At 33.4% G+C, this 20,000-nt stretch overlaps 1 protein-coding gene across 1 annotated transcript in view; it reads right to left on the reverse strand.

Moving 5' to 3' along the window:
* The window catches only part of LOC106878053 (transmembrane protein 131), a 76,601-nt gene that overhangs the window by 22,974 nt on the left and 33,627 nt on the right, over positions 1–20,000 (reverse strand). The window contains exons 7-19 of the mRNA XM_052970436.2: positions 18,963–19,085; positions 17,461–17,541; positions 14,657–14,807; positions 11,778–11,896; positions 10,027–10,135; positions 8,455–8,560; positions 8,197–8,347; positions 6,493–6,663; positions 6,263–6,373; positions 5,808–5,930; positions 4,470–4,574; positions 3,607–3,693; positions 2,016–2,168 (exon numbers count right to left, since the gene is read on the reverse strand). Coding sequence (XP_052826396.1) covers positions 2,016–2,168; positions 3,607–3,693; positions 4,470–4,574; positions 5,808–5,930; positions 6,263–6,373; positions 6,493–6,663; positions 8,197–8,347; positions 8,455–8,560; positions 10,027–10,135; positions 11,778–11,896; positions 14,657–14,807; positions 17,461–17,541; positions 18,963–19,085 — 1,590 coding nt within the window. The remainder of the gene's footprint in view (positions 1–2,015; positions 2,169–3,606; positions 3,694–4,469; positions 4,575–5,807; positions 5,931–6,262; positions 6,374–6,492; positions 6,664–8,196; positions 8,348–8,454; positions 8,561–10,026; positions 10,136–11,777; positions 11,897–14,656; positions 14,808–17,460; positions 17,542–18,962; positions 19,086–20,000) is intronic.

Below are 20,000 nucleotides of genomic sequence, written 5' to 3' on the forward strand. Positions count from 1 at the left end.
GAATGATGGCCGATTGCATCGTACAACATTGCATTGCTAAGTCTGGGAAGTCTCGCATAACTGAAGCAACATTACTTTGCCCAGTTATTGAAGAGGTTTTGTCAACCGTTATGCATGAAAAATCTGATAACATTATGAAGATCCCACTTAGTAATAACACAATTTCTCGATGCATTGATGAAATGCCCAACAATGTCAAACATCAGCTCATTAATATTTTCCAGTGTTCTGAATTTTCTATACAAGTGGATGAGTCAACTGTTGAGGACAATCAATGTTTGATTATGGTATATATTCGGTATTTCAGTGAAGACCTTCAACCTTGTGAGGAAATGCTGTTCACAGAGAAATTGCTGCTTGATTCAAAAGGTGCAACTATTTTTCAAACTCTCAAGTCTTTCCTTTTTGAACGTAGTATCCCACATAGTAATATTCTTGCCTGTGCATCTGATGGAGCCCCTTCAATGATAGGAAGATACAGAGGTTTTTCATCTCTCCTAAAGCGTAAAATTTCCCACCAGATACTAACTGTTCATTGCTTTTAGTGGTAAAAAATATGAACAGTAGATTGAATGATGTGCTACAGTTAGTTATCAAGACTTAACAAATTGAAGTCCAGTCCCTTGTCCGATTGAATTTTCCGTCAACTCTGTCTGAGAAATGATGAGGACCGTACCAAAGTGCAGTGGCTGTCAAAAGGAAACTGTGTTTTACGCTTTGTTGAACTGTTTCATATAATCATATCTTTCTTTGATGATACTCCAGTATCTGCTTCACTATTGGCTGCAAGGTGCAATTTCTTTTTTCTTTGTGATATATTCACAAAATTAAATGATTTGAGTAAGTTATTGCAAGGAAACAGAAAAACTCTTGTTGATTGTAAATCATTAATCACTCTGTCATTTCGAAATTGGTGTTGTATAAGACTAACGTTTCAAAACATTAATTTCCACAACTTTTTGAAAGATGAATTGGTTGATGAGGATTTAACTACATATCGCAACTATTTACAATCATTGCACAATAACATGGTGGAGCAATTTCAAGATGTTATTGCACTGCATATTCCAAATTGGTATAGCAATCTGTTTGAGGTCGATGCAGTCAATTGTGAGGATGACGTTCAGGAGGAATTGATAGAATCACAAAATGACAATGATGCCACAATGTGATATTGCCATAATGGCAAAGAAGGTTTGTGGTACCAACAGAGTATATTGAATTCCTACCCCAATCTGTGGAAACACCTGAAATTACTTTTGTTTGTCCTCCCTACCTCATACCTGGTTGAATCTGGTTTTAACTATGTTAGAGCTTTACTTTCCCATAAAAGAATTGGACTGGATGTGATACAACAAGGAAACTTTCGACTGAAGTTGACAAGTTTGAAACTGAATGTATTTGCAATAGCTGCATTGCACCAGACATGGTTCTCATTAAAAAGTTTTATTCTTTTCCTTTATAATACAATCATTAATTATTTTTGCATTGGTAGTTCTGATCAATGGTTCATTTGGGAAAAATGAAAATCAGTGCAAAAGAAAGTGCAAGTTTCCAGAAGTTAATCTGTCTGCATAATATAGAGTTAACAGAATTTTATTCACCACTGATGGCAAAACTAAACTCACAATAAGGGATTTGTAAACAACCGCATATTTAGTCCAAACAGCACTAACAGAGCAATGAGTCTACAATATAGTGTATGTCAAATGATACAAGGGGGTGTTTTCCTAGGGGATTTTGCGTTGGGTGTGGTGTCAGGGTAAAAATTTCTTTTTTTACACAGGTGGGCAATGGAGTATTTTTTGGCCGAGAGTGCAATTTGAAATGAAAGGTTTGGGAAACACTGCCCTAAAGTAATACACACACACTACAGAAAAAAAATTAAGGGAAAAATTTTTTAAATACCCAGAGGAGAGAAAAGTGAAAAATAGAAAATAAAAAGGAGTGAAAATGGAGAAATGAAAGAAGCCAAGAGTTAAGATGTAGCAGCAGCAAGAGTAAAAGAAACATACTCTATTGTATTTTAAAGGTTCCAATATTACTTGTCCATCTGAAGCTGGTCTGTAATAGAAGCGTGAGTCTGCTGGTCGAAATGATACTTGTGTCACTTTCATATATGCTTCAAAGGTGCTATGAATTTGTAATACCTTATATGGAATCTTTCCCTAGTGAAAGAAAGAATAAATAAAAACATTAACTCAGTGGAGAAAGCAGTAATTAGATGGAGATAAGCTAATGAAGAAACCTCTACATAGATAGAAATAGCAAAATCGCTAAAACCACATCCTTATGACTAAAACTGAATGTAATCTAGATATACAAAGAAACAAAAAGTTCTTGGTTGGAAAGACTTTGAAATCATGTTAACCCTTTCAAGGTTGGCCTGGGATTAAAGTAGAACTTGGGTGAAAATACTGATGTTTCCATTTCTGATGGAGAATGAAAGAATCAGTCAAGGTAAAATGGAACAGAGAATGGATTTTAAAGGGATAAATATAGAAGACAAGATACAAATCAGATGGGACCCTCAATGGAAACAGCTGACCTATGAATTAATGTACATATTAGTGTATTGAGAGAAAAGTCAAGCATAAGAGGAATTAGATGCAGTATGCAAGAGAGAAACTGCACTGGTTTGGTCATGTGATGTAGCTGGACACCGACAGCTCCATAAAGAAGTGTCATTCAAAGTGGATAGAATTTGTGGGAGAGGGAAACCCAGTAAGACATGGGATGAAGTAATGAAGGACAACCTCAGGATGCTGAACTTTTCGGATGAGATGACAAAGGACTGAGATACCTGGTGCCTTGCTGTACTCAAGAAGACCCATCCTCCACAGCAGAAGTATTAAGGCTGCATCTCCTGGTGAAGAGGATCAGTCTGCAAGAGTCCTGTGCTGGTGCCACATAAAAAGCAATCATGCCAGTGCCATGTAAAAGTGTTTGTGCTGGTTCCATGTTAAAAGCACCCAGCACACACTAAAATGGTTGGCATGCTCGTGCTCTTTCCAAAATTTGCACCATAACACCCTCAAGAGTTTCAGACCCCACTTCTGATTTCTCTATTGATGTTCTGCAGTTGCATCAGGGTCTCCGGTTTGTTGACGTAAACCCTCTCTTTTAGGTATCCCGACAAGAAAAAATCTGGGCTAGAGAAGTCTGGGGAACGAAGTATAGGAATGGCATCTGGCCATAGAAATTAAACCAGACTAGAACCTGGTGCAGCTCTCTGGCTTGATGGCTCTGGTCAAACCAACCAACCCATGTCAGCATGGAAAATGAACATTAAAGGATGATGATTACAGAACTAAAAACTGTGACGTTTTAGAAATAAAACCAGGAGTGTGTATCTTCATATACTAACAACTGAGCTATGCATACATATTGGAGTATATAGCAATCACACTAAAATTCTAAAATATTATACTAATCATTATTGGTAATTCTGAAGGATAACTTAGCCATATTGACATCAGAATCAATCACTATATTAAAAAAAAGGAAAAAGTATTTGCAAAACAATGGTTTAACAAAATTAAAATTCCTGTAATTAGTTATAAAATTGGGAGAAAAAAATCATATGAAACAGGTGTTATCACTTACTGGATATACTCTATCAAAAATAAGTTTTTCTGGAATAGCATTTAAACTTCCTTTTGCAGTTCTGAGTGATACTGGTATAAATAGGGTCTATAATACAAAAAAAAAAAAAAAAAAAATCCAGTTGGTTAGAACAGCTTCAACAATTTTATATAGAGGAAGATTTAATAGTTGTAGCATATGACTCCACGAATTGGTGACCCCACTAGTGCTGGTGCTATAAAAAAAAATACCCAGTACACACTGTAAAGTGGTTGGCATTAGAAAAGGCATCCAGCTGTAGAAACCTTGCTAAAACAGACATTGGTGACCAACACAGTTGTCAGGATTGTCAGGCCCTGTTGAACCATCCAACCCATACCAGTATAGAACATGGATGTTAAATATTGATAATGATGAATTGTAGCAATATAACACTGTGATTGGTGAAGGGTTCATTTATTAATTTCCAATAATACGGTATTAAATGTGTGATGATTAGTCATTACTCATTAACAATATAACACTAAATGAAAGAGTGTCATTAATTGTTGGCAATAAAAAATCCCAAAGCATATCAAGTGGTTACCACATGGGTTACTAACCAGTGTAGCACTTTATATGAATATACCTCAAATTGCTAATTTTATCTAATATTTTGGTTATGTGGAATTAAAATGAAAGGAGTAAATTGCAAACAACTTGCAGAGAGAAGTGCTGCCAGTTGAAAGCTCTGCATGCTAGCAAGCTTATGGGGCAATCAGAAGAGAATGCACGCTGTTTCAGGTTGGGCCTTCCTCTTGATGGTATCAGAGTGCACTGGCCCTCCTCACTGACATGAGAAATGGAAAAATAAAAAAAAAGGTCTGAACATTATAATAGCATACCTGAAATTGAGTGACAATAAGGACTTGTCCAGAGAACATGCCTTCATATAGGGCAGCAGTGACATTCACACTGAACACAGCAATGTGGTAAGGTTTTAATATTAACTAGACAAAGAGAAATATAAAATTTTGAAATATTAACAATAAAAAAACGAACACAGGATGGTATATATAGCTTAAAACTTATGAAGAATGCAATGGTGTCATGTTATAAGAATCTAATGAAGGTTAGCTGAGAGTACCAAGAATTACAAATGAAAAAGGTTAACAATGAGAATTGTTACCAAATACTAGAAATGGTTGAAAGAATATTGCTCTGGTGCAGAGAATTCAGTTACATTTAAAGATGTAGAAAACACTGGGTTTGATAAGTGCTTAGCACTAGATCTATGGTTTGAAGAGGATGGGAAAGATTTTACCTGAATTAGACCCCAGACTATCATGTGACATTTCTAGGAAAATCTGATGCCTATTTGTTGTAGTGAGGCAATTTGAGATACAAAGTGTATACCTATATAAACATTTTCAATGGATTTAATTTCAAAACTTACAACATACAAATGACTTATCTACCCAGTCACTTCAATTTATATAGTACGTTTGTCCAACCCATGCCAGCACTGAAGATGGACATTAAAAGATGGTGATGTTTTAGTTTATCACACATCTACATCTATGCACATAAATCTATATGTAAAGTATATATAAAAAAAAAAAAAAATCAAACAAGATGCAATACCATTTCATTCAGACTCAATTATCCTGTTAAACAAATTCATGTATAAGAGGAAAAAATTAACTGAAAATATTTCCCTTTATTTCATGGCAGATAGTTGAGACTTCTAGTTTGTGGCTAAAGGAGCATTGATTAAAATATTAAAAATCTAATTAAAGGAATCAAAGGCATATATGAAATAGTCAAGTTGGGAAAAATGTATATGTTTGTATACTGTGAAAATTTGCAAGCACTTGCATCTTTTCAACGCATATACAATATAGCCAAATTTGCTAACTTAACCAACTGATTCCTGCTAATCCAAACTACAAATAATTTCCACAACTTCTTGTTATTTGCTAAATATGAAATAATTAAAAGTATAATGAATATTTCAACAAATATATTAAGAAATTTCAATATATCCTGCAAAACTTTTTATACTTTCTTTCAAAGATCCGATCTCTAAAAGGCAAAAATTAAAAGGTTTGAGATATATAATCTAAGAATAAAGATATCAACTTTTTCCATTAACATTTAAGTCTAATGAAGTAGGAGCTGGTTTGGAATATAGAGAATTGTATAGCATTAACACATAAAAAGTAAATCTATAATGAACTCACTGGATCTGTGTCAATATCGGAAATGTTGTGAAATTTAGTAAGTGTTGTACCATTGCCTTTTTCTATGCCAAGTAACTGTAAACTGCTCTGGTTCATACTGCAACTAAACTCTGCAATTACAATCTGGAGAAAAGTAAAGAACAATGAACAAATCTAAAGGTGACAAGGTGATGCAAATGTAAGTAAGGCAATTGTCATAAGAGAAACGAGAGTACCTTCTTTTATAAAAAATGAATAAATAAAAATATTATAATTAAAATTCAGATATCAAAAGTAGACTAATGTACAATATAACTAAATTTATCAAGTGAGGTTATAATTCAAGTCACTTGTCACTCTTATATTACTAGTGTTTACATGTGCACTAACAAAATTCCTAGTGAAACAAGATAGAGTAGGTTCTAACTGAAAAATAGTTATGCAGTTATTCAGATGGAAATTGACAAAATACTTACATTTACTGGATTGTTATTTTGTATTGTAAATGTTATACTACGGTGTTCCCCAACCCCTGTTGTGCCAAAATCAAGTTGACCCTTGGACTTTTCTGGTCGATGATGTATGACCTACAAAAAATAGACAAAAATACAATGAAAAACAGACAAGAAAAAAAACAAAAGAATGCACTAGAATATTAACTAGTTACTGTTGAATGGACATAAATGAGAAAATGTGGTTTGCTTACCTTAAGAAGACCACTGTATACGATGATAGGAATACTGAAGCTAGATGCATTTGTCTGAATGATTATTTGAGAGGTGAAATGAAGTGATGTAGTGTTTGGATGGAAATGCAACAAAAATGGCACTAGAATCTCCTGGGGACGAATTATCACAGGCTTAGAGAAGTTTCTGATCTGAATAAAACAGAATATTAAGAAAGTTAAAGACACCACTGATAATATTACTAAAATAAAAATACACTGATAACTACTGGAGTAGATGTTCTCTATATCATTACAAGTTGTATATTCTTACAAATATATTACAAAGCACAACTGTTTTACATGGTAGCAAACAACTGAATATTTATAATCCATCTTTAAGGGAATGATTCACTGCAGCACTTGTTTTTTAATTTAGTTCTAGTCATAGCAATACACTTAGACACTATTGCAATGTTATTTTAAAATCTCTTGAGTTTTTAATACTAACACAAGCACATCGAAAATTGTCACTGGAGATCCACACACACACCTTTGTAAGAAACTATGAAAAATTACAGTTATCTACAACTAACTGACTGACCTCTAGCAGTTACCATTAAAACATTCAAGCATTTCAATATTGTATAGCAACCAGGTGCCTTACAGCCCAACATTATCACATTACCTCATATACAAATACTATATGGTAGAAGGTACATTTTCACCCAAGAGAAGATAATAGCGTATTTCATGTGCAGAGTCTATGGATTACTACTTTCAACCTGTAGCCTCTGCACCATATTCTTTCTTGAGCCAAACTGATTGGGGTTGATTAACAATCACACTATAAAGTGCAAGTTTACAAAATATTTTCTTTTCCTTCACTTTTGCCAGAATGAGTAACCTTTGTAAACATAGGGTTGTCCAAATTTAAACTTGTGGTAGCGTTAATTAAATTGACCAAGCAGAGCTTCCAATGAGATCTCACAAACTTCATAAAAGTGAATTTTGAGGACATATTTATACACACACACACACACATAGTACAAATACTGTAATATAGATTTCTCAGACACAAACACCTGAGAACAGTATCTCGCAAGGGCAAAATGCTTATAGTTGGATATAAACCAATAACTCCTGGCACACCTGATCTACTTTACCATGCGATCATGAAGCTGCTCCAGCTGGAAATCAAGTCTGAGATGTAATGGCAAAGTGCTAAAAATGTTATACTAATAATACTAAAAAGTTTTCTGAGCAAGTTCCTTTTTATAAAGGTCAAAAGTATAGCTGATTAACTTGTCCTTATAATATTACTAGTATTAACCTCAGTAGGATGAAATCTAATTCAGTACCACAGGATTCTTAATTTACTTTAAAATCATCAGTAATAATAATCTAAGTTATCCTGTTAGTCATACCTTTATATAAAAGGGTTCTGCATTGCTAAGAAATGCTCATTGTTAATGCTTTCAAACACAGAAGAACAAGATAGAGTGTATTATAGATATAATATAGTTACTGCATTTATAAAGCATTAAAGACAAAATTAAGTATTCAAAAATTATGAACTTGAAAATATTAAAACGTTTTAAATTTAACTTTAAAAAAATAAAATGTATGGAATATATCTAGGAATATGACAACAGCATGAGGGTGGAATGATCCTCCCTAACAAATAACAACAACAATATAAAAAGAAAGATATTCCCAAAACAAAAGCACTTTTCAAATACTCACTGAAAAATATTTGTGTATACCATGTGGAAGGCTAACATTATATATGACTATAGAGAAGTTAAAAGTATTAGTAAAGGCCAGCGATCTGGTATGGTTTCTCATAAATGAGCCACTGTAAAAGTGAGTGCTGTTTGCATTGTAGACTAATGACCTGAAGTAGAGAGCAAAAAAAAGTTTGTAGAGAAATAATTACAAAAGTTTATTTAATTGAATATCAATTCCAACTAAAAATAAAGAAGTGTCATATCAAATACATACCCATGAAGTACATTTACTTGGTAAGGGATAGACAATTTATTCATATTATGTTTGGATTTTACAACAATTTTTCCAGACCACTGTCTAGGATTTAAAGCTTTAGTGGCTGGAAAGAAAGAAAAAAAATTTTCTGAAAAATTGTTTTGAAAAAGTAAAATATACTAATCTACTTATTATTTATCTAAATGTCTAGTTTTACAGAAATGTAAAATATATCTTCGACTAATATTTTTTGTACATAAATCTTGATATCACATCATCTCATCAGAGAAGTCCTATTTCAAATCTGCCTTGCCCTAGCTTTGCTTTGCTTTCTCAATATCATCACTATCAGCATATGCCACCTACAGCTAACACAATCGCCCCTTTTGCTTACACTAGAAATGTATTTTGTACATTGGTTTTTAGTAAATTACTTCCACTCAACCTATCTCTTAGAAACATTTGTTGTTTCTCCTTTATATACAACATCATCCTTTAACGTTCATTTTCCATGCTGGCATGGGTTGAATGGTTTGACCAGAACTGGCAAGCAGGAGAGCTGCACCAGGTTCCAGTCTGATTTGGTTTGGATTCTATGGCTGGATGTCCTTTCTAATGCCAATCCTTTACAGAGCATGCTGGGTGCTTTTAATGAGTACACACACAAAAAGTTAAGGAGTAGAAAAGTTTAATTTGTATTGAATGAAATTATTAAGAGGATGCAAATTAGCAGTCAGAGTAAGGGAAAGAATAACTTGTAGTAGCTGTTCTATCTCTCAGCAATCTGAGTTCAAATTCTGCTGAGGTCAATTTTACTTTTCATCCTTTTGAGGTTAATAAAAAAAAGTATAAATCCAGGGCAGTGGATTGATAGAACTGTTAGTGATATCTGTTCTGGGATTTTGTTTTCTGACAGCAACACTTGTGATGATACCGGGACGAAGCTGCATTAGCCCTAAAATGGTGGATTTCCCTTGGGACAACATCAGTGGCATCAATAGAGAAGACTTGCATGTACAAGCAGTTGCCAGTCTTTAGGAAAAATCTTAGCCCATGCCTGTACATGCAAATTACATGGTCAACCCTCACTGATAGAAGCCTTGGAAATTATCAACTAAGTAGGATACACAAGTTTTTGTGGCAACTATAAAATTAAAATTAGCATTACTAAATTAAACAGAAATATACCCACAATACAAGTTGTTGTCATGCAAAAATCGTGATAAAAGCTTTCAATGTTAGTATCACTGGAAATCTCACATTACCAATTTCATTTATCCGATGTCAAATTTTGAAATTGGTGCCCAGTCTCCTAAAAGCATTTTAAAAACAAGTTCAATTATTTTACATAGCTGTTAACTACAAGATTTGGTAAAATGGTAGTAATAGAACTGCTCGGGTGCTGAACTATTTGCTTGATACTGCTAGATAATTTACTTTATCACCATCAGTTTGAGGCTATCTACCTTGGCATTTCTAAGTGAAATAGTTATAATAAAGAGAATGAAATTGAATGGCAAATACCTGATCTAACAATATACACAACTGTGTTAGTAGATCAATTATGGAAGGATGTATGAAAAATAATACCTCTAAATGTAATCTGGGCTACTGCTACACGACGTAATACATCTGGTTGTAGTTTCATAGGTCGGAATTCTACAGATATAGCATCATTTGGAGGTGATAAGGAAACACCCTGAAAAACAGGACAAGAAATTTCTCAAGCTTTTTATGTGATCCTAACTGAAACGTTTTGATAGAAATAAAATAGCTTAAAGATTTAAGAAAATATATACATTTTTACTATTATGTTAAACTGTTGTATGTCCAATGTTGGCCCAATGTGTTCTCACATGCATACACACACAAAATGTGTAGGCATGGTTGTGCAGTTAAGAAGTTTCCATAACATGATTCTGGTCTCAGTCCATTCTGCAGCACCTTGGATAAGTGTCCTCTACTATTACACTTGGCCAACCAATTCCTTATAAATATGGTAGATGGAAAGTATACAAAGCCTGCAGTTTCTATATGTTTATTTACATTATATATATATATATATATATATATATATATATAATTTTTGAGAAGACCCAAAGTTCATGAACTCATCCATGAAAATCCAGTCACATATAGAAAAAATTAGTAAGTAAATACATGATAAATAAGTATAATAAAATACAAAGTAAAAATCATAAAATAATGATAATAAAACGACTACACGTGTTTCATAACCAAGTTTTCAAATAGAAAATAAAATACATTCAAATCGATTAAATCGATCGAAAATCAATTCTATTAAAAAATATAGCTAATCTTCAGGTCAAAATACAACAATAATAAAAAAAGGAATGTATATATATATATCAACCAACAACAAATAACAAATGAATGTATATAAAAATACTTATTATATTAAGATAGAAAAATGTTAAACAATATTATTAAAAAGAAATTTAATACTAATCTTATTGAAAATTATAAACGTGACATTATTAACTTTACGTTTATTAGAATATAAACAAACAGAAATATTAAATGCAAATCTTATCTTAACGAATCTTTCATTTAAAATACAATTTAAACGCAGTTTTAGGTTAAACTGAAATTATAAACGTAAAATAAATAACTAATTTTAATATAAACTAACAAAAAATTAATTTATATAAAAATAATTATATCACCATTAAATAAAAGAAAAAACATTTAACAAAATTATTGAAAAGAAATTCAAAATTTATCTAATCTAAGTTAATAGTATAAAGTTTATCATTTTAGTTTAAACCAAAACTTCGATTAGATTAGTGTTGCATTTATTTCCAATAATATTGTTTAATATTTCTTTTTGATTTATGGGATAAATAAGTAGGTTTTTTTTTATATAATTTCTTTATTAGTTAATATTCTAATTAAGGTTAAGAGTACAACATTAAAAATTTTATTTAAACTAAAGATTCGATTAGATAAATTTTACAAAATACATTTTTGTTTATACTATACAAACATAAAATGAAAGACTATGTGAGAAAAGAAACTAGAGAAAATGGTGACAAAGAGCAAAAGAATAAAAAGGAAATTAATAATAGATTGTTACTTGCAATGAATAAATAATAATGTTTATATACAAGTAACCATGTTTAAGCTGTTACAGTTTTGTTCATGTTGGAATAGAAGAGAAGAGGTCTTATGATTGGAATGTAAGATCTCATTTTAAGTAAAAGCGATTTCTAAGAAGTTTACTTTGGATAATTAACTCTGTGTTTAGAAGGTCTGATGTAGGTGGAGGTCTTTAATCAGCACAAATGGAAAACAATGTAAAAGACAAAAAATTCACTCACTGTAACATGAACAGGCCTTGAGCCTGTGTTTACCAGATTCAGCTGTACTGTTTGAGGTTCATCTAAAGTTCGTAGAATACCAAAATCAATCATCTCTACTGGAGAATATATACCAGGAGCTGCAGTTATAAATAATACAAAATATTACAGTTACTAAGTAGCAGATGTCAAATACTGGGTTTTATTTAAAACAAATATTAATTTCATACTTGAAAAAAGGGTCACAGTTCACATATAAACTGTAGGCAAAATAGTGGAGAGTTTTTTTGATGATGTTAGAGTTTTTATCTCCTATCAAATTTATCCCATTTCATCGTTGTTGTCACTCACTATCAGAAAGAGATGGGTGAACAAGGAAAAAAAAAAAAGAAGAAGTCTACCAGCACCATCAGAGCCAGGTTTCCTTTTATTTCTAAAAACATATTTAAGATACCTCAGTTTCTCCAGCTATCAAAAACAGGTACTACACTTTTCTGGGAAGGTTAATTGCAACCATTAAACATTTTATGAGATGGAAATGGCTTTTACCGGTTTGATATTACAAAAACTGGGGCTAAACACTGTCCTACAGATCTTTGTGATTCATAAAAAGGATTAACTATTTTAAAGTTAGGATAGCAAGAGAATGGCACGTTTTTCCAGATGACTCCAAACTCACAAGCATTTAATTTGTAGTAGTACAACACATTAAGGAAATTGTGCAATATCATCAAACACAAGAAGTTCATCAATCATTGCAAACACTGCAAAATGAACACACAAAAGAAAAGGATGCTTTTAAGCATGCAGTTTTCAAGTTCATGACTAATTGAAGCTAGGCTTCCTCCTTAATTTTCAACATCCACCAAAATCCACGAATCCTCAACCACGATTGCTCTATAAGTAGCACCCTTGAAGGTAAACCAACAACCACAGTAACCAAGTGTGAAAACCTTCATGTAAACTACATTACTACTAGCCTCTACATGGTCATTCGACCTGCTAGAAATAACAGCTAAAATTGCCAAAAATCCCATTCTACTACTATACAAAGAGTGAAGACATTGAAGAATGTAGTCCTTGACTAGATTTGGCATTAGGAAGGGCATCCAGCTGTAGAAACTCTGCCAAATTAGATTGGAGCCTGGTGTAGCCAACCGGTTGCACCAGTCCTCAGTCAAATCGTCCAACCCATGCTAGCATGGAAAGCGGACGTTAAACGATGATGATGATGATGATTCAATCCTGTTGAGAATAGTCACAGCTGGAATGCTTTTGTTTATAGATATACTCAATCAGAGCAAACTTAAAGCTGAACAATCTTCTAGCTCTTATTTTCACCAACAATAATCATTTCTCTCTAGTGCCTATTTATGTGTAACTGCTACAATTAATAACAATATGTGATGGTGTGCCCCAACCACTGAAAAGCAGCCTCTATGACTCAACTACCCTCACTTCAAACATATCAAAAGTGATAAAACAAGCAATTAACTATTTTCTTTATGACATTGAATCACTTTCTTTTCCTAGTGATAACCAAAAGCTTCTGAAAAGCTACTATGTCAGGCATGTATGTGTGTGTGTGTGTGTGTTTCTTTTCCAAGTACTTCAGTAAAAGTAATTGCTGCTCAAGTCAACAGTGAAACGTTTAACTGTAGCTTGCAGAACCTCCAAGCAAAGTTACCCATCTATCTCATTTATTGTCAGAAGTCTACATCTAGAGAGCCCCATTGTAGCAGAGCATTAAAAGAAATGTCATTTTGAGATGATCCTGTTTTTTTTCTTGCCAAATAAATATACATACTATATATTCCTTCTTCACTTGTTTATTATTGTTGTTATTTTATGTCCATTGTCTGGAAATCTTTTGTCACTTTTTCTGTGACCTCTTCAGTGACTCTCCATCTCATGTCTCCTGTTCTGTTTAGTCTATTGTTAAAAATTTTTTTTTTCCAGAACACATTCTACTAATTTCAGAGTTTATGTCTCACACTTTCCTCTTATGCAGACAATACAGCACTTCACTCCTAACAGATTTGTATGATTTTTTTGAAACTACAAACACTATCTCTGATTACGTAACAATTATGTCATTTCCAAAAGTACCAAAACTCATTCACTACACATACTAATGAAGTAATATTGCAACACTAAACCCACTTTTTTCATGAACAGTACACTGTTAAAATCCTTAAACTCGATACAAATATTAAACCGCAATCTTAGTCAATGTAACCACTCGGTAATATTGCATAAACTAGGATCAGAAAATCAAATGCTCACATTTTTAAAATTTCAAGCACAACCCACAGACTACACTTAAAAATATCTGTGATGGTGTAGATGCTACAAAATATTCAAGAGAAGATCATATGACTGATTAATAAAGATACTCTAACCAACAAGTTACAAATTAGTCCTAGTTTCCTGTATCTTTTTTTTTTTTAACTTCTTTAATGGCTTCTGCTCAACTAAACTGTGTTATCACACATCCAAGCCAAATTGATACACCTGCTTCATCTAACCCCCTTGGTGTGTGCCACCTTACAAGCCTTGCATTAACCCTCCTCCCCTCATACTCTGTATATATACCTTCTCATTATTTCTTCTGCAATATTTCCTCTTCTAATTTAAATGCTGAGTACCACACCCAGATAATGCAATCCATTTCTTTTTCTCTCATCATCCCTTCTGTTTTGCCCTGTACCAAACACTACTCAAACATTTATCCCTAGAATTACTATGATTGGGAACTGTCATCCAGTTTATTATCCTCTAAAATCTAAAATGCTAACATCAACTGCCTTAGTCTCACTAGTCTGGGAAGGGTTTTACTAAAGGCAAGAGTACTTTTCCTCTACTCTTAGCAAAAAATCTTTTAAAAGAAAACTGCCTACCTGAGGTAACCTCCACTTCGACAGGAAGTATTAATACACCTCGAATATGCTCATGATTTGTTTTGATACGTATAAAAGCTGTATGGTTGGTTTCTACTCTTCCTATAAAGTTGGCCCGCATTACAGGTTTTGTTTCATATGGTGGAATTTCCTAAAGTGACAGAAAGAAAACATTAGCTGAAATGCAGCTGGATATCAACTTAAAAATCAACAAGCAGAAATGAACAAAGTGCATGAAATGATTACATGATCAGTAAGAATGACTAGTTAAGAGCTTCTAACCATTTTAGACACTGTGTTTGTGTTTTATTAGCCCTTTAGCATTTTAACCCACCATATCCAGCCAAAATATTCTACCTGTTTTATGTTCTAACTGGTCAGATTTGGCCTCTCACACCAACCCTACATTATCATTCTAAAATTTAAAAGTTATCTCATTGAACTCTCAAAGTTACAAAATAATTTATAATTAATTTAAAACAATGTGAATAAGCATTACTTTGACAAAATAATGTGAATGCTAAAGGGTTAAATGTGTACAAAATCTACCAGCCACCTGATCATTAACTAATCAGGTGACCATATAAGCCAGATTGACTTCATACTCATCAAGAAATTGAACAGGCAACTTAAGAAAGCACCTTACAATGTACACTGGTAATCATCAAACTATGGATAAGAGCATGATGGACTACAATACACTAGATGGTCAGACAAAAGGGTGATACAGAAAGATTCTTTGGCCAGATATAAGTTCAAAGATGTATTAGTCAAAGCATTTGACAAGAAGGAGCAAGTAGAAACAAATGCTAAAAGTCTGGAAAGAGTGGAAAGAAAAAGAGAGCAAAGAACAGTATCAATTAGCTAAAAGAGAAGTGAAACAGATGACTGTTTGCACATGTTCTGCAATGTGAAGACCAGAAGTGTGAAGCATTCTGGATTGCAAAACAGTGTGCCAGTGTGAATTGAGATGTAACTGGGAAACAGTGTGGGTAGAATAACAATATTGAAAAGAAAGAGAAAGAAATATTATAAGAGTTTGTTGAAGGAGACTGATTAGAAAAGAGATGATCTTCAAGTAGATTCAACAAAGAGACCAGCTGTATGGTTGAGAGTTTTGATTAAGAATGAAGGCAACCAAGACAGCTGTAATATCAAGAGTGAAGTTGTTGCTGAAATGTAGACAATAACATCTGGCATTAGCCACTTGCATTGTCAATGAAGTAGGACAGATAGGTGAGCCAATGACTGTAGTAGCATCAAAATGAAGCAGCAACTACAAAGGCATCAAAATGTTGGGTCAGATTTTGAAAGAGTACTAATTATGAAAAAGAATTAGTTTTGACAAGATATAGTGTGGGTTAGTGCTGGGATGGTGTACCACCAATGACCTCTTAGTGAAATAATAGAACGTTTTTAACAAAGAATAAGTCCCTCAATCTAGCATTTGTTGACCTGGAGAAGGCTTTGATAGAGTTCTATGTGCTGTAGCTTGGTAGTTCCGAAGAAAACTAGGTGCAGATAACTGGTGAGTCATACGAGTCACCTAAAGAAAAATCCTCAGCAAGGTGCAGATCAAGAACAAGTTCAGTGAAGAATTTATGTAAATAGGTGTCCTTCAAGGATCAGGTTTGAGCTATTGTGCTCTGGGGTATAGCAAGAGTACTCTTCCTGTGGGAGGTCCTATATGTTTATGACTTAGTTCATTTAGCTGATTCTGCCAAAGAATAAAAAAATAAAAAAAAAAAGAATTTTCAAATGTTGAAGCAAAGGCCAGAATGAAAGCCTCAAAATAAAACCAAGCAAAGACAAAAGTTCTAGTTAGCAGGGAAGAAGGCAGGACTAATGCCATCAGTGAAATAGACATACTTGATATGTAGAGAGGGAGTAGGCAGGCATTCTTTACGGAGTATCCGGTGTAAATTACAGCTTTAAAAATGGGTATAGTGCTAGCAAAGACAAGCTGACAGAAAAGGTCAACTTACAAATACAGCAGATGTACAGGAATAGCTAACATTAACAGTGTATGACAAACTCCTTTAAATGCTCAGAAGGCTCCCTACTCATAATTGATAGCTTTTGTTACCTAGGTGATCTAATTAGCAGTGGAGAGGGTTGCTCCAAGAGCATAGAGGCCAGAATAAGAACAAGACTGAAAAAATTCTCTCGAGTGAAAGGAAGTAACACTGAATCTATGCCAGCATGGAAACATGGATGTAAAAATAAAGACAATGTGCTAAGATTTTACTTATAAAAATTTCTTGTGTGTTGAAATTTTACTTTTGGTTATCATTAAAGTGATTGAAAAATTTCTAAAATTCTACAGAAATTTTTGGAGACAAAACATTTTCCATTCATTAAGACGAAATAATTATGATGAGTATAAAGAGTGATAGTCACTTCTACTGATTACACTATAAAGCAAAATCATATTTGACACTTTTATAATTTTTAAATATATATATATTACATCACATTAGAATTAGCAGTTAATGGAAAACTTTATAAAGTGTATAAATAATATAAAGAGTTTACAGTTGAAAACACCAACTGGGTTACAGATCTTTTGATTTCACCAAGAACTTACTAAGAATATTCTCTAAAACTTTTTTTTTTTTTTTTTTACAGAGTCTCAGATTTATATTAGGAAAGTGATAAATTGTTACATTTTGATAAAATATATTTTAAAAGAAAATATTTTTAAGTGGAAATGTAAATTCCATCACAAAACTGGCTTGCTGAAACTTACTGATGGTACCACAACCTGTAGTATGTGACAATAAAAATCAAAAGAGATTCCTTACCCACAATGATGTTATAGCCTCTCTGTCTCCCGTCGGGAGTTCTAAGTGCAGATCCCCAGCACTTGAGAACATTCCCACAACCTAATTAAAAGAGAGAAGAAAAAAAGAAAGAACATCAAGCACAGTTCAAATTGAGGAACATTTTTTTTAACCCCTTGCCGATGGGAAGTGGTAGTGACTGCATCAAAATACTATGTGAGCAATGTGAGGTCTCGCTCTTAGCAGCTTTATACCAGTACACAGCACAGACTGTCAGTACTAAATCCATCTGCAAGGAGTTAAAATATTCATAACAGCAGTTTTTATACATGACAAAATAAAGTCAATCCACCCCTACACGTTTCCATCAATTACCAACACATATTTCATTATAGATTCACCCTACCTTTGTTCATCATTCAGTATATTCACTTCACATCCTCATGTCTTATCACCCCCCCCCCCCTTTCTTGTTCTGCTCCCATCCACTCTTGTATAATATGAGCAGCCATGTATCTCTGCTACAGAAAGAAACCTGGCCTACTCCCCATTTACTTCATACTGTAACCCTTCACTACCTAGCACAAAGCTGTCTCCCTCTCTACTGCAGCCCCACTTGGCTGATGGGGATCTTAGCCTTGCAAGCTCCATGGCAACCTCACTAGTGCTTATGCAATGCCAAAAGAAGAAAAAATAACCCCATTATTTGTAAAGAGGTTGGAGTTAAGGTCATCCAGTATTAGAAACCATGCCAAAGCAGACATTGGAGTAAGAGGCAGTTCTTTGGACTTATCGAACTGTCCAACCGAAGCCAGTATGGAAGATAGAAATGAAAGAAAAAAATATGATAAAGTCAGTAATGGTGTTCTTGAAGCTGAAGCACAACTGAAAATTTTGGATTAATGGAGGATAACTAACTAGAATGATGCCATGATGTTATCTTCAGCTTAATGCAAGGAAATAAGCTCAAGCCAGCATTGATTATACAGTGATGAAATGTACCACCTTATGATACCCATTTACAATAGGAATAAACAATTGAAATTTCATTTCTTTCTCTAGAATACAATACATCACTCTTATTAAAACGGGAATCAAGACTTCAGCTGGATTGACATCTTTTTCTTCACATTAATCAACTTTAAACTGTTACTAAAACAACTGTTGGATATTTCCATCATGAGTGAAAATTACAAAGTTAATAGCTATTAGATGAGACAGAACTCATTAAGATGTATTTTCTAATCAAAAACTTTTTCAAGTGATGTGCTGTTCACATACTGATATGAAATTAAGTGATTCCATTTGGAAATTGAAACTATGCACTTGCATAATACATGTGAGAGTGTGTTGAGAATTTCTCAACATTTTTAGAGGTACAATATGTAATGCCTGCAGTAGGAGAGGAACATAAAACCTGAAGTCATTGCTGAAATCAGTGAATTATTCATGGCATCACTGAAGTAAATAAGTGAAAAGAATTTTTATTCAACATTTTGCTGAAAATATAGAAAAATAACTACCTGGAGAGTTGAACTGTGTGGATTATGCATTTCAATTAAAGAAGAAAAGCTACTATTCAAGGGGACTTTGGCACCCAAATACGGTCGAAGCCTATAAGGATTTGGAATTCCAACTCCAAACACCTGCAAGAAAAATATAAAATACATTTTATATAAAAACTGGAAGCTGTACTCAGGCTTACCTGGGTTTATAGAAAGTATCTCAAAAAGTCACACTGCATATAACCTAATCCCTGAAAATGTGTCCCTATGCAAAATTTTAGATACCCAAGTGCAAAACTGCAGCCTATGACACAAATATTACAGGCACACACATGTATACACACACACACACACATATATATATATACACATACTTACAAGTATACACATGCATGTGCGTGCACAAACATACACAGAGTAGGGTCTATATATATATATATATATATATATATACACAAATATCAACTGTTCCAGAATATGGTTTGTTAACGAAATTGTTTCTTACAGAGTAACTGAAATACATATAAGTAGGGGTAACCCCACATAAAGATGTGAGAAGATGTATTTGCAAATCTATCAATAGCAAGAACTAGAAAAGCACTGAGAGAGCACAGACCTTCATCAAGCAGCCCATTTCCACCCATACACACGCATGCTGAAAATCGCCCAATTTCCCAAACCAATGCTGGCAAAAACATAACCTCCTTGGCGGGGTTCAAAAAAGAAATTACACAGCCATACCGATACTATTTTATCCTCCTCCCATATTTATCTCGGACATCATCATCAACACTGTCTCTGCTTTCACCACAATCACCACAATCAGTTTCTTTATAGAGTTGAAAATCCATTATCTGATACTCATGGGACTGAGATTGTTGCAGATTATTGATTTTTCTAATTTCGGAGTGCTTTATTAAAAAAAAAAAAATTAAAAAAAAAAAAAAAAGCATCTACAAAACAGAACAGTTTGAGGATAGAAACCAGGTCTAAACACAATAGCTTATAGACATACTCTGAATGTAGTTCTATATAAATCTTTAATAATTTTTTTTA

This window comes from Octopus bimaculoides, chromosome 1 (genome assembly GCF_046866305.1).
Source record: "Octopus bimaculoides isolate indiv1 chromosome 1, ASM4686630v1, whole genome shotgun sequence".
In the NCBI taxonomy this organism is placed as follows: domain Eukaryota; kingdom Metazoa; phylum Mollusca; class Cephalopoda; order Octopoda; family Octopodidae; genus Octopus; species Octopus bimaculoides.